The 15,255-nt window shown below is 38.0% G+C and overlaps 1 protein-coding gene across 3 annotated transcripts in view; it reads right to left on the bottom strand.

Moving 5' to 3' along the window:
- The window catches only part of Washc2a (WASH complex subunit 2A), a 58,015-nt gene extending 43,940 nt beyond the window's left edge, over nt 1-14,075 (bottom strand). For all 3 annotated transcript variants that reach the window (XM_026410858.2, XM_026410859.2, XM_026410860.2), the window contains exons 1-5: nt 13,969-14,075; nt 13,761-13,883; nt 12,867-13,031; nt 4,826-4,888; nt 2,128-2,301 (exon numbers count right to left, since the gene is read on the bottom strand). In XM_026410858.2, the coding sequence (XP_026266643.1) occupies nt 2,128-2,301; nt 4,826-4,888; nt 12,867-13,031; nt 13,761-13,883; nt 13,969-13,971 (528 nt within the window). In that variant the 5' untranslated portion in view covers nt 13,972-14,075. The remainder of the gene's footprint in view (nt 1-2,127; nt 2,302-4,825; nt 4,889-12,866; nt 13,032-13,760; nt 13,884-13,968) is intronic.
- Nucleotides 14,076-15,255: the final 1,180 nt, after the last annotated feature.

The raw sequence follows: 15,255 nt of genomic DNA, 5'->3' as shown, positions 1-15,255 counted from the left end.
AGAAGTGAAAGGGAACAGCCATTAAACACTTATGTTGAAAAATAAAATCAAGTGTTTCACTGGACATCCAATTCCATCTGACTAACTCAAACAAGCTGCCTAATAAAAGCAGAGAATAAGAAACACTGCAGAATTTGAAAAGAAGAAAAATCACTGGTTTTAAAAATGTCAAATTCTAGGTAAAGATGGCGAGTAAAGTTGAATCCTCCCCAAGCACCTCATTAACAAAATGGAAAAACCCTGCAAAAAGTTTACCATCAGTAACCAAATGAGGAAAAGGGTACGATCTCATAGTAAAATGTGAAAAAGGAGGACCAAGGAAAGAAACTTCTGGGGAGCTTTGATGAGTCCTACCCCAGCCTTCCTCCTCTAGTTAGCCAAAAAAAAAAAAAAAAAATGCATTTGTGTATGTGAACTCCAATTCAAATCTCACCTCTGCATTTGGTTATTTCCTCAGCATGCTTCTTTCCAAATTTAGGGCTATTACTTATGATTCTCAAGATGTATGTTTTTTATGTACAAAAGCAGTATAAAGCTGTCCTGGTAAGTCAAAACGCTTTAAACATGTAAATGTATGTTATATTTTAATTTATAAGGCACTTAGTGCTACAAATACTCTCTCAAAATCAATAAGGCAACCTACTTTGTATACCACTGTGTAACTCGTGTTGCCACATTATCTCCTTTAACAATCCACGGAAAAAAAAGAGTAAGGCAATAAACTAGAGGAAGCCTGTTCAGTAATGTTCATAGTGGATTTACTTGTAATAGCCCAAATCAAGAAACAATCCAAGTGCTCTTTGAACTCATCTACAGTCATCCATAGCACAAGCTACAGAATCTCTACTTCTAATGAGGCTCCCAGTCCTAACCTCAATTCAAACCTCATCTCTGCCCTAAAGATTATTGGGAGAGTGGATTGGGGAGATGTTGATCCAAAAGAACAAAATTTCAGTATGACAGGAGGAATGAGATCAAGAGATCCATGGTACAACATGGTAACTACAGTTAATAACAATGTATTGTGTTTCACAATAGCTAAATTGTGGATCCAACCTAGATACCCTTCGGTAGATGAATGGAGAAAGAAAATGTGGTAAATATACACAATGGAATATTACTCAGCATTAAAAGAGAATAAAATCATGGCATTTGTATGTAAATGAATGGAATTGGAAAATAAAATGCTAAGTGAAGTAAGCCAATCCCAAAAAAACAAATGCTGAATGTCTTCTCTGACACAAGGGTGCCGACTCATAATGGGAATGGGTGGGGAAGAGCATGGGAGGAACAGACAAAATTTAGATAGGGCAAAGGCAAGGGAGGGAACACTCTAGACTGAGATGTCACTTTTCAAAAGAAAAGACGGTAGAATAAGATGGACATCATTACCCTAAGTACATGTATGAAAACAAGAATGGTGTGGCTCTACTTTGTATTCAATCAGAGACACGAAAAATTGTGTTCTCTTTGTGTAATATGAATTGAATTGCATCCTGCTGTCATATATAACTAATTAGAATAAATAAAATTTAAAAATCAATTATAAAAAAAACAATGTATTCTGTTTGAAAATCACTGTGAGTGTATATTTTAGATGTTCTTAGTATAAAAGGTTACTATGTGAGGTATGTGTCAATTAATTAGCTCAATTAAGTCATTCCACAATATATACATACTTCAAAACAATATGTTGTACAAGATAAATACATATAAAATTCTGTCAATTAAAAATAAGTAAAACTTCTGAAGTTTAAAAAAAAAAAAAAAAAACCCAACTCAAATCTCATCTTCACCTTAACATCCCAGTCAGAGGTCAATACCCTCTCAGAGCACTTATGATGGGTACTCACATAAATAACTCCTCTTTCCCACCAGAACATAATGAGCACCTTAGAGCAGGAGCCACACTTTGCTTGCACCTCCCACCCTGGCAAGCAGCCTTTTACCTCTTAAGTGATCAATGCTTGTTTTTAAAGCAAGTCTTTCTGATGAGTTCAATGTAAGTAACACACTCACTTTCTACAGATGGAGTCTATGTCATACTAGTCCTGTGCCCAAGTAAAGACCCCAAGACATATCACTAAATGTGGTACAACATTAAATACCTGAATCAAATGTCTTTACCTTAGGTTCAAGGATCAGTTCCACCCGCTCATTAGCATCATCTTCTTCAGAGTCTGAGTTGCCTGCTTTTATGTCAAGTTGTTCAAATGCACTGTCCAATACTTGCAAACCATAGTTCACAGCCTCCTGGACTTTAGGAATCAGATCTACTTCTTTCTGTTCCCTGGTCTTCTCCTATAAACAAAATACTATTCAGTGTGAATGTTTAATGTATTTATATCACCATAAGAAAATACTGTTAATGTTCTCTAAAGCCTAGCCTCATGTGAAAAATAAAAATCTAAATTAAAAATGTTAACAAAATTCAAGATTCTGACCAATGCCTTAACTCTCAAGTTTGCAACTTTCTGGGCATGCATCAAATCACCTAAGATCCCGGAGTTCCAGGCTTTCCATCTACAACCAAGTTCAAATACTGGATGATGGTTCAGTTAATAAGTTGTGTGAAAGTACCCTAACAATTAATGGCATCTCACTTCCCCACTGCTAGAGGAATACAGGGCCTAGATTTTCAGATTCACCCCATGAGTATATTCCTTAGTTAATGGCCCCTTGGCCAATTTTAGGAGCTAAAATTTAGACGGAAACACTCTAGACTGAGATGTCATGAGTAATTACCACTGATTTATAAATTTGCTTCACATCAAGGAAAGGTCAGTTTCATCTCTACTATCACAGAACAGTGCTTTCCCTCAAAACAAGTCTGTCCATATCGCCAACCTGCTGAAACTTTTCCACAGGTCTCTAGTTCTTACAACAGCTCTCAATGGCAGTCCCCTTGTACACAGCACATGTGTTATCAGTTGTGAGAAATATTTAAAAAATATTTAATAATTTTCTCTTCTCAAAATATTAACTCTAGAAGGAACCAAACCATACAGCACTGTTTTGAAGGCCAAAGGAGAAAACTCTATGAGTATTTTTTATTTTTTACCTCAAGTATTGAAGTCTTTGTACTGAGTCTGTGAAAACATGTTCATGAAACATACAGTGCTTTTTCTTATTTATATTTGCAGTGCTGGGGATTAAACCCAGGGCTTCATGCATGCTAAGCTAGTGCTCTACCACTGATGTATACCTCCTTCCCCTGTGGCTTTTAGAAAATAGTTCACTAAATACCCATTTTTCATATTTAATGCTGACTTGGTATAACCAAATACTATTCCACTTAAATGGTTAGCAAGTCCTTGAGTACCATTAGAAATAAAATATCCTGATTTTCCTAAAAATCCTGGGAATAGTCAGACTGTAGCTAGTTTGTAATATCCTCTTATAATCTAACAGCTTCACCTGTTACAAGCAATAGTTACTGACAGAGCACTAACCTTTTCAAGTGATTTACATTTTCTGAGTCAGCTAGAGCTCCCTGAAAGCTACTCCCATAATAAATGTTCCCCCACTCCCCTGTGCCTTCCTGGGTGGGAGACAAGAGGAAGCAACTCAGCCAGAGTACTAGGAAATCAGTATGGCCCAGAACCTCTTAGTGCCAATAATACCTAAATGTGAGATCAGGCAGGAAGAATGTTTATGCACTTCTGTTACAATGAAGCCACAGGAAATAAGGCAGGAACCACTGCTCCTTGGCCTTTTGGCCTATTTTCTGAAGCCCTCCAGCAACCAGTTCTTACCCGTTTTCCTTCCTCTTTGCTTGGCCACCAGTTAATTTATATATGTGAATTTCCATGTATGTATGTATATTTATGTGACTGCAAAATCAGGCTTTCACATAATTCTGGCCTGAAATACCAGACACATCATCAACTCTGAACTCTGGCTCATGGCATTCCCTTGCTGAAAAGCCCCACCCACCACCTCAAAATATGGCCCTTCTTTCTTCCTCCAGCCAAAGTCTCATCCTTCCTATCTCTACCCACCAGTACTTCCTCTTCTGAACTTCCAAAACAGTTAAGCCACACAGCTTAGAAACTCTAGGTCCTGTGGTCACCAGTACTATAACCTCTCGAGAGAAAGTATCCTAAGTTAACGGCCATCTGCAGTATTACTACAGAGTCAGTAACTGTTCACTGTGCAATTCCTATTCTCTATACTAACGACTCCTATAGCAGTCAAGAAGCACTCAATTGTGGGCAGTCTAGACCAATATTTATCTTATTAACATTTTGATCTGGTAGTAATAAACATCAAAGCAATCATGAGAGATAGAGAAACTCAGTCTTCAAATAACTCACCTATGTAAAATTGTACTTTAGAGGTGGCAAATTTGGGCTGGGGGTGTAGCTCAGTGGTAGAGCACATGCCTGAAGTCCTAGATTTGATCCCTAACACCACCAAAAAAAAAAAAAAAAATCGGCCAACTCCTAACCCATGGCCTAGTTCAGCAAATGTAAGAATAAATTCTACATTTTTAAAAGGCTGGAAGAGAAAGAGGAAAAAGAGGAGAAGGAGAAAAAAGGAGAGGAGGAAGGGAAAGAGAAGAGACAGACAACTAAGTGGCTTATAAAACCTCCATATTTGCTACTGCCATTTACAGAAAAGGTTTGCTGATCTCTGCTCTATTTTTATACCAGAATTCAGGAATTCAATCTACATATTACTTAATATGCTAAGTTTCGGAAACAAATAAAAAAGTTTATCTCTCCCACTTCCCCAGTATCCTTCCCCATACTAGATATCTAACAAATCTCTATCAATCTTTTACTCTAAGCTGGGAACTTAATCAAAGAGTTTTAAAAAGTACCTGTTCTGTTTTTTCTGCCTCAATCTTGAGTACTGGCTCCTCCACTTCTTCATCATACACACGCTGAATATGAAAGCAAATTCAGTTTTAAAAGGTCAAAACATTATTTGCAATAAACTGTAATATAAGAATTCAATATACAGTAACAAAAAGACAAAGATGAGGAAGGAAATGGTTATCAACAATGGCTGGAGCTACTACCAATGGGTCATAGACAAACAGCAAAAAACAATCATCAATTTACACAATTTTAAAAAATGACAAAAAAAATATAAAGTAAGTTCAACTTCATGGTTGACTAGAGTAGTAAAAACAGTAAGAAATCAGTTTTTGCACCCTTTTGTTTCACCAGACACACAATGCTGATGGGCAGTGATTAGGTACTCTCTCCAAAGCAACTGAGAATGACAACTGGAATAACTTAAAAACTAAGTAACAAGATCTTTAACATGTAGAGCAATGGATATGGTGAAGTTAAAATTTCTTTTCATCCTGTTGTTTAAAATGCCAATAAATGTTTATTATTCTACATACATGAAAGCAGAGAGATAAAATTAACCAATGACTTGCCAGAAGGCTGGGTATATAAATGACGTTTACTGCATGGCCAGGCAAGAATCTCTTTTCCAAGACAAACAGATTACTTTGCCAACTCACTGTGATTTCCTCTTTTTATTAAACTTTTCTTTTAACCACCAAAGTACAGCATAATTAAGGATAGATACTCAACTGGTAAAGTTTATGCAAACATTCCAAAATATAAAAAACTCAAATTTGAGACGCTCGAGAGATGATGAAAAAAGTCAATAAATATAAGATGATGAAAATGTTCTGGAATTTGTTGTCCATGGTTATAAAACTTTATGAATAAACTAAAAGCCTCTGAACTACATACATTTAAGAAGAATGAATCTCATGGTATATGAATTAACTCCTTCCTACCCCAACCTAACCCTTGAAATAACCAACTTAAACTTTGAGCACATGCTCCTGTTTTCTAAGGTCCTTAAACACAGATTAATGCACACATTCAGTTTACCTACCCTTCTTGTTTTTAAATAAAAACACACTTATACTGTAGATTTCTTTGCCCCATCTTTCACTTAACTTTCTCATAAACTACATTGTAGGTCAATACATATAGATTTGATTCAAACCTTTCAATTAGTCAAAAGCTTTCCACTGGTGAATATTAATATTTCCAAAGTTTGCTATTGTAAACAAAGCTGCCCTAAACACACACACACACACACACACACACACACACACACACACACATTCCTAGGCAATAATTATTTCTATAGGCTTCTCAAAATAGCATTGTCAAATAAAAAAACAAAACTTTTCTAATCTTAACAGCATTTCTAGATTACTATGCATGAATGTGTCATAAATCACTGTCACCACCAGTGTACCCATCTATATATATCCCAAGCCTTTGGCAGCAGTGGATTCTGCCCATCTTTTAAAAAATAACCTACCAATCTGATCAAATAACATTGATTTTAAATGTAACCTCTGACCCAAGAATTCTATTTCTTAAATCTTAGTTTCAAAAAAAATATTCCTGACTGCAAACAACCGGATGCTCATGGCATCACAATTTATAGTGGAAAGTCACAAACACCAGAATTACTATGCAATTCCAATCAAATGTTTATAGGATTTTCTGTGGAATGAAATAGTAATATAAATGACATTTTGAGGTCTCAAATTTACATGGCAAATTAGAAAGTTGAAGAGAAATATGACAATTATGATAAAGTTGTGGGGAATTGCTGTATTGTGATGGATTAGAAATCTGTGGTATTTAAGATAATTTTACTAGCACATAGCAGAGAAAACCAGAAAGGCCTCAATTATGTGAAAGCCTAATTTTATAGTCACATAAACACACACATTCATTCACACAAATCAACATGATAATAACAACTACACAATAAAGGTTGTCTATACAAAAGAAAAATGGAATTGCTAATACTATACATATATGTACTCACACATACCCACTCAAGATAGTTTCTCCAGTTATAAAAAATTAAAAGGCTGGGATACAAAAAAGTCCTCACCCAAAATGTTTAGTACTCATGAGAAAAAGGGGGTAGACTGGTGTCTTTGAAGCAAAATGGCAAAATATTAAGATCTATTAACCAATGCTAGGTACTGTATATTCTTAACATTTGTGGTTGTCTGTATTTTTTATATAAATAGTTCATTAAAATCTGATATTGGATGATTGTTAAATAAATTATGATAATCATAGAAGGGAGTAGGAATAAAAATTAAGTTCACAAAAGTCTCAAAGATGTGTTAAAATGTTCATAAGTTAATATTAAAAAAAAATCAGGCTGCAAATGCACACACAGTCATCTAGAACAGGTCAAAGTTGAAACAAATAAAAGACTAGAAAGGCTGGGGGTGGTGGCACAGGCCTGCCTGAAATCCCAGGATCACAAGTTCAAAGCCAGCCTTGGCAATTTAGAGAGGCTCTAAACAACTCAGGGACACCCTGCCTCAAAATAAAAAAATAAAAAGAGCTGGGGATATGGCTCAGTGGTTAAGCACACCAGGGTTTAATCTCCAATTAAAAAAAAAATACATCAAAATGCTCAAAGGTTGATTAATCTGGGCTGGTGGAATTATAACTAATCTTCTTTTATAGATTTATCTTCTGTAAGCCTATTGTCTGCATGGAAATGCATTTACAATATACATAACAAAATATTGGCAGATGCCCCTCCATCTGATGAAATTTCAGATAATTTTTCTTTTTCTTACTTTTCTTTCCTATATCTTTCTTTATTCTTTTTTTTTTCCTTGATGGTTAAAAAGAACATCTATTTTTATAACAAGTCAAATATGCTATAATGTCACTATAGAGGAAACACAACATTGTAATTTAAAACTTTTTCTTATTTATACAAAGATATATAAGATTTCAGTGATGATCATAATTAAATTAGCCCAGGGGTGCTTAACCACTGAGCCACATCCCCAGCTTTTTATATTTTATTTAGAGAAAGGGTCTCATAGTTGTTTAGGGCCTTGCTAAGTTGCTAAGGCAGGCTTTGAACTCATAATCCTCCTGCCTCAGGCTCCTGAGCCACTGGGATAATGTAAAATTTTTTTCAGTTATCTTTTCAGATTACTTAAATTTCCTACAATTAATTGCTTAAATAATTCTGGATTCTAGACTATGAAGAAAGAACACAGAAAAATATGAATTCAATTTATATGCTGATTTTTTTCACTGCTCCTCCGAGATCAAAATTTTCTTACTCTTAATTCTAACTTTATTTTTATTTTCCTCCATCTGTTTTCCTTTTCTTTCCACATTTTTTATTGGTGTATCATAGTTGTACATAAAGATAGGATTTGTTGTTACATATTTGTACACACACACAATATAACAACATAATGTGGCCAATATCACTCCCCAGCCCTTCCCCTCTCCCTCCCCGCTCCCACCCTCTGATCCCTTTCCTCTTTTTTCTTGGGGTGCTTGGGATAGAAACCAGGATCTTGTGTGTGCTGGGCCAGTACTTTACCACTGGGCCACATTCAAAGCCCTAATTTTTTTTAACCCCTAATTGCTTCATAAAAATCAGAAATTGGGCCAGGCATGATGGCTCATGCCAGGGCTGTAATCCCAGAGGCTCAGGAGGCTGAGACAGGAGGATTGTGAGTTCAAAGCCAGCCTCAGCATTGGTGAGGCACTTAGCAACTCAGTGAGACCCTTCTCTGAATAAAATACAAACTGGGCTGGGGATGTGGCTCAGTGATTGACTACCCCTGAGTTCAATCCCCAGTACCAATAAGTAAATAAATAAAATCATAAATTGGTAATAATTTTCAGATAGAAACAGAAAAATTAAATCTTAAAATGAGACTTTAATTAAGATAGAGGTTACTTCAGAATTTAAATACCAAGAACAGCACCAATACCCTATTTTTTCCCTATTTTTTAGTTTAGTCGCTAAAACTACCTTACAAGACATAAAAAACACAATGAGTAAAGACCTAAAACTTGGGATCCTTTGAGCACAAGCAGTCTATGCATCTCAAGTACTTGGTACACAGCAGATAATCAATGCCAATTTCCTTCACCCTTCCCAGGGTGAACTCACAGTTTTATGTGCTTTGTGGCCATTTTACAATCAGATAGCCATACCCAGAACTGTTAGATATCTTTGGTATTTCCCCTCTAGGAGATGTTCCTCAACTGGGAAGAGAGAATAAAAGGTGAAGGTAGGACCATGGAAAACTGAAACAACTAGGGATTTTTTTTTTTTAACAGATGCGTAGTTTAGATATTAGGTGTCCACAAGAATGTTTAGAGGTGAAATGATTGGGTTTTAAGAGTTTTAACCTAATCAGTGCATTAATCCCCTCCTAGGGATTAACTAGGTGATAACATAATGGTAGGGTATGGCTGGAGGAGATGGGTCACTGAAGTGTACCTTTGGGGGTGAATATTTTGACATCAGTGTGAGAAGAACTCTCTCTCTGCTTCCTGGTGGCCATGTCCTGACCTACATTCCTCCACCACATTCTCCTGCCTCACCTTGAGCCCAGAGCAATGGATCCAGTCTTCTATGGAATGAGACCTCTGAAAACATAAGCCTCAAAGTAAACTTTCCTTCTCTAATTGTTCTTGTCAGGTCTTTTGGTCACATCAGCAAAAAAGCTAACTAAAACAGATTATACACAGACCTTGGTTCTTTCATTTGTTCATTCATTCAAATATTATGAATATTCAAATATTCATAAGAGTCCCTATGTATTAGGTTTGTGATGAACCCTACTGATATCTAGAACAGAGGGTCAAAGACGACGACGTAATAATTGAGCCAAGAAGTGGAACACAGATATCAATCAAAGGACAGAGGCACATGGATGATTGTAAGCCAAGGCCTGATGGTAACATGGCACTGGGTACCTTCAAGAAATAAAAGGTTGCAGCATCAAAAGCAAGGGGTATCATCATTTAAAATAAGACAGGTCCAGAAGGCAGCCTGTAAGGAAGTTTGGGGCAATAAGGCTCTGAGACATGCATTGGCCTAATTGCTGAGTTTCAGTAACCACATCTATTTCCTCAAAAGAAAGGGTGAAAAGGAGGGGGGGAAAATGACTCCAAAAATAGCATTTATAAATTAACAGGAAGATGACCTGAAAAATTAATTTAGGTTTCATTTTGGAACAGAAAATTTTAATTTTACAAATCTAAAAATTTTAAAACAATGGACTTTAAAAAATTCTCCTTTAAGATAGCTTCTAAAAAAACAGAAGTCATTATAGGCAAATACATGCATGAAACTCCTAAACTGACAGATTAGTGAAACTTTAAGAATTAGAGCTGTTCTTCTGCAGACATTTAAGCATAGTAGAAATAAGGCTACAGAAAATAAACACCATTTTTTTGAAGAAAATAACTGGGTCATCTTTTGATTAGACACTAAAACACTGGCCAGTGTTAATTAGCAAGAATCCTTCAGGATTCCCTCTTGAGCCTTTACTAAAGATACTAATTTTTCTTGCCCTAGAAAGTCTTGATGGTTCTCGCCCTAGAAAGTCCAGAATGTTTCACAAACTCTAAAATGCACTGCTGTTTCTAAGGTTAATTAATAAAATGCAGAAACCTATCAGACTCTGAATAAATGTTTCCAATGAACTACCACAAAACAAAATGGTACCACCATTCTAGCCTGAATAGCAATATATAAGTAGTACAAAATATAAGGATTGGGGGGAAAAAAAAACACAATAGAAACCAGATCACTGCCACAGGTATTATCAGCAAATAGACTTTTTTGAAGTTTTATTAAGCAGTAGCTGTCCCCTCAACATCATCAGCTGCCTGTCACAAATGCAAAGAACCTCTAACATGTTTTTAGGCATTACAGGAAGGTTAAGAAGCATTTACACTTGACAGTGACACCAAAAAGGAATCCTGACAGAAGAACGGAGTGGAAGAGGCATAGGACATAACATTAAAGGAATGAAGAGATGGATGGAAAAATAGAATCCACAAAAGTAAACAGAAATAATGAACTGTAACTAAGACAAACAAAAACCACACACACAAAAAAAAAATCCACAAAACCTATACCATGGAAAACTCTGAATCAAAGTAAACTTCAACAGAAAAGAAAATCTAGAGAAAAAGGGACACCTGAAGACAGTGACTCAGAAAATAAACTTATGAGGGATGGGGATGTGGCTCAAGCGGTAACATGCTCGCCAGGTGTGAGGCGCTGGGTTGGATCCTCAGCACCACATAAAAGTAAAATAAAGATGTTGTGTCCACTGAAAACTGAAAAATACATATTAAAAAATTCTCTCTCTCTCTCAAAAAAAAAAAGTTAAAAAAAAAAAAGAAAAGAAACTTATGATACTCCTCACCCCTTCTCCCCACAAAAGACTCATCAGGTACCAATCCAGGACTAGGCTGGTATAGGAATGTCAAGTATAAAAGAAAAGCTTCTAAATCTATTTCCTTGCTCAGTCTAGAACTGTAACATTGATTGAAAGAAGTGCTGAGCACCTGATATAGCAAAAAAGGTTCACAAAGAAAGTAATGACAATAATAGGAAGGACAAATTTGGCATTATGAAAAAGTGACTGGGCAGCGTTCACCAGGAAAGTAGAGTCAGCTTCTAGGCTGACTGTTACTACTATTACTATTATTAAGGTTTTGTGTCCAGGGCCTCATGCATGTTAAACAAGTGCTATACCACTGAGCCACATGCTTGGCCCATTAAGCTCTTTTTTTTTTTTTTTTTAATATTTAGTTTTTAGTTGTAGTTGCAGTTTAATTTAGTTGGACACAATACCTTTATTTTATTTATTTATTTTTATGTGGTGCTGAGGATCGAACCAAGGGCCTTGCACGTGCTAGGCAAGTGCTCGACTGTTGAGCCACAACTCCAGCCCTTATCTGACTCTTTTAGTCAAAGAATGTTCAGAACCAAGCAAGGACATTCAGTGTAGAAAATAACTAGAGGCTGAACACCTCTAATCCAAAAATCTAAAATCCAAAACTTTTTGAGCACTATAATGACCCTCAAAAAATTCTGGATTTTAGCACATTTCAGAATAGGTATGCTAACCTGATAGTCTATGCAAATATCCCAAAATCTAGAAAACCCTGAAACCTGAAATACATGTAATCCTAAGCATTCCAGACAAGGAAGTTTGAATGCCATTATATTTGAAACTCATGAGTTTGCCATTAAGAAAAATAGCTGGCAAAGAGATTTCTAATACTTTTATGAAGATCTTTATCCATATATAGTTCCCCAAAAAAGGTTAGAAGTAGCATTACAACCTGAGCTACTGAAATATGCACAAATACACACTGCATAAGTTGCCTGCATGGCATTACTGGTATTGTTTTAATCCTAATTGAAGGACTTTTATAATCTTGCAATTTTGAAAATCTTTTCTATTGCGTCACATTTAATGACTGCAGGAGGTAGTCTATTTTAATAATTATCTTTTCACAAATTAACAATCTCTGAGAAACAGATAAGCTTAGCTAAGCTTCATCTCTTAACAGTCTCCCCTTTACTCCACTTGGCTCCACAGACACCTACATCCTCCTTTTCATTCTAGAATTATACTATTTACCAAGATAAAATTTCTAAGTTACCTGTATTCCTGATATCTGACAGAAACTCAATATATAGACCAAAATCACTTGTGGTTTAGGTGAAATTCAGTAACCTGTTTGTAGCTATACTTACAGAATGTGCCATGATGGACCTTGAGTATCATACAACTTAGCACAACTGTCATCTGCTCTGAAAACTAAAAAAGAATAGAAAGACTAGAAAATAAGGACATTTTATCATTAAATTTCTTCTGAAGATGTGGAAAAGACCCAAACTTTACTAATGAAAAAAGCAGGCAATAATCCTAAAGAAAGAAGCTTCAGTTACCCATAAACACTGTTCACCAAAGTTTAGGAGGGTATCTAAAATTACAATAATGCTTGCTCCCCAAAAAGGTATTATTTATAAGCATTATGTAAACAACTCACATTCTCAATGAACTGGGTATTGGACAGCATAAGGAAATCATTGAAGACATTATGCAAGCGACAATCAGTGGCTTTAGTCTCCCGAATTAGTCCATCCACTTGTTTCTTGATTTCATGGGTCCGAGAGATAGTCTGTTGTGAGAATTCCTGTAGAAACTGTAGTAGCTATTTTCAAAATAAACATAGTAGTATCAATATTATGTGCATCTACTCTGTGTGCCAAAACGAAAAAGAACCCACAACCTTTCACTTTTGTGTGTTGAAATGTAAAGGAAGGATGCTTTTGAAAGACCTAGAAGCATTAAAAAAAAAAAATTAAGAAAGCTCATCAAAGAAGTGAGCCAATGGACATTTGCTATCACATTTCTGGAGGGATTTTAAAGTCCCGTTTTGGTTGTCACTCTACAGGGAACACTGATGAAGCATAACAAAACACTCAATCCAAAAATCCTATTCATGTGGGACTCTGGAATTACAACTGACCTTTCTGGGTCCCAAGACTTAAGGATGTCTCTCAAGGATATTCATATAGTGGCTTGTCTCTTGCCCCACTCAGTCCAGATCTCAACCCAGAATAAGGCCATAGCAATCCCTCAGCATCGCAGAAACGCATCTGCCTAATTGGAAGCTCAACTGCGTGCACCTCCAGGAGCCCAGTGAAGGAAGACAAACCCTCATCTAGGCTTTAGTCCGAATTCTGGATGGGTTGAGCCCACTGATTTGCCCTTCTCCTTCGGACCTGGGGATGGTCGTGGTTAGGTTTTCAAGGGCAAGGAGCAGAGAGCAGGCAGCGGGGCAGCCTAGGTGCAGAGGAACAGGGACTCCAGTTTCCCGGCCTTTGTTTCACCCAGTGCGGCCCGCCTTCCCCGCGCGTCCCCAGGGCCCGCCTCTCACTCCCGCATCAGCGGCCAGCGACCAGCTCTGGCTGCTCCTGCGGATCTCCTCCACCGACCAGGGCCGCTCCCACACGGGCTCGGAGGTCGGAGCCCGCTCCTGGTCTGGGGTCGTCCGGTTCATCTGTAGCGGGAAGGACGAGAAAAGAGGCTGAGCCTGGCGGTAGAGGCCACCCCAGGGCAGCCCTACCCGGACCTGCCGCCCTCACCATCTCGCCCGCGTCGCTGCGGGCTCCACAGGGGCAATGCCAGCACTGGTGGGGAACCTCAGAGTTCCGGAAGCGAACCCCTGCAGCGCGACCCAGAAGGGGTGGATGGGGATCACGTGACTGTGTGTCACATGACAGGGCCCACACGTGAACGGCTGTGCGACGCAGCCGGAAGGAAGCTGGGCAGGGGGTTCCAAGGAAAATTAGGCAGGCTCCATTAGGCAAAGGCGGAGATACTGAGGGCTGGGTGGACGCCAGGGGGCGCAAAAGAGGTGGGGCTGGAGCCCTCTAGTGGCGGCCAAGATCAGGGCATCATTCCTGCTGCCAGCCTGGCAGGTGGAGAGGAGGGGTCCCAAGGAAGCTGGTGGAGCAACCAGCCTGGGGATTTTAAATGCTGAGTGATGTAGATGCAGGAGAAAACTTCAGCAATAGAGCTGTGCCTGTTCACTTGCTGCAAATCCACTGTCTGTGTGATGAACCCAGCCTAATTCCATCTTAAGATAGGAGCCATCTCATCAAAAAGTCATAAAAAATCATTTCTGTTTTCTGTAAAATACTAGGATTTCTATTTGGCCTGACCATATTTTGATGTTTTAAACTTGCTTGGAATTCCTGCCAGTGCCTGGTTTTCCCTGACCAGATAACAACCCTCTTGAAAACCTTAGTGGCACCTCATAAATCCTGGCTCCCCCTGAACCGATAACAACTCCTTCTGAAACCTCAGCAGTGTCTCATAAATTCTGATGTTGAGATATGAATCTATTCCCTTCCTTGAAATGTTAAGCCACGTAGATCATTAGCCTGCTGTCTGCCTTTGTATTAGGCTTGTCAGAATCCTGTTGGCTATAAGTTCCCAAGACAGTGCCCCCCCCCTTATAATTTTTTGTGCTATAAACCTTTTTCCTGGAGACCTGATCTCTAGTCTGGCTTAGGAAGACACTGCCACTGGCCAGCTTTCTTTGTGTACCCAATATAGCTTGCTTTGATTTAAAATTGGAGTTGGTGGTCTTTTCTTTGCGGTGTGGTTCAACATGTAATGAGTCTGGCATCCTTGCACTAAGTAAATGAAGAATCACTGGTCTATGTGGGCATCATCATGCTTCTGATGACATTCTCATTTTCAGCTCATTCTTTTGGTGTCTGCTTTATTCTTGGCATTGCCTTAAGACTCAAGGCCATTGGGCTGGGGATGTGGCTCAAGCGGTAGCGCGCTCGCCTGGCATGCGTGCGGCCCGGGTTGGATCCTCAGCACCACATACCAACAAAGATGTTGTGTCCGCCGAGAAC

This window comes from Urocitellus parryii, chromosome 5, assembly GCF_045843805.1.
Source record: "Urocitellus parryii isolate mUroPar1 chromosome 5, mUroPar1.hap1, whole genome shotgun sequence".
Lineage (NCBI taxonomy): Eukaryota > Metazoa > Chordata > Mammalia > Rodentia > Sciuridae > Urocitellus > Urocitellus parryii.
Note: the sequence above shows the minus strand (reverse complement) of the source record. Positions and strands in the feature narration are given on the sequence as shown.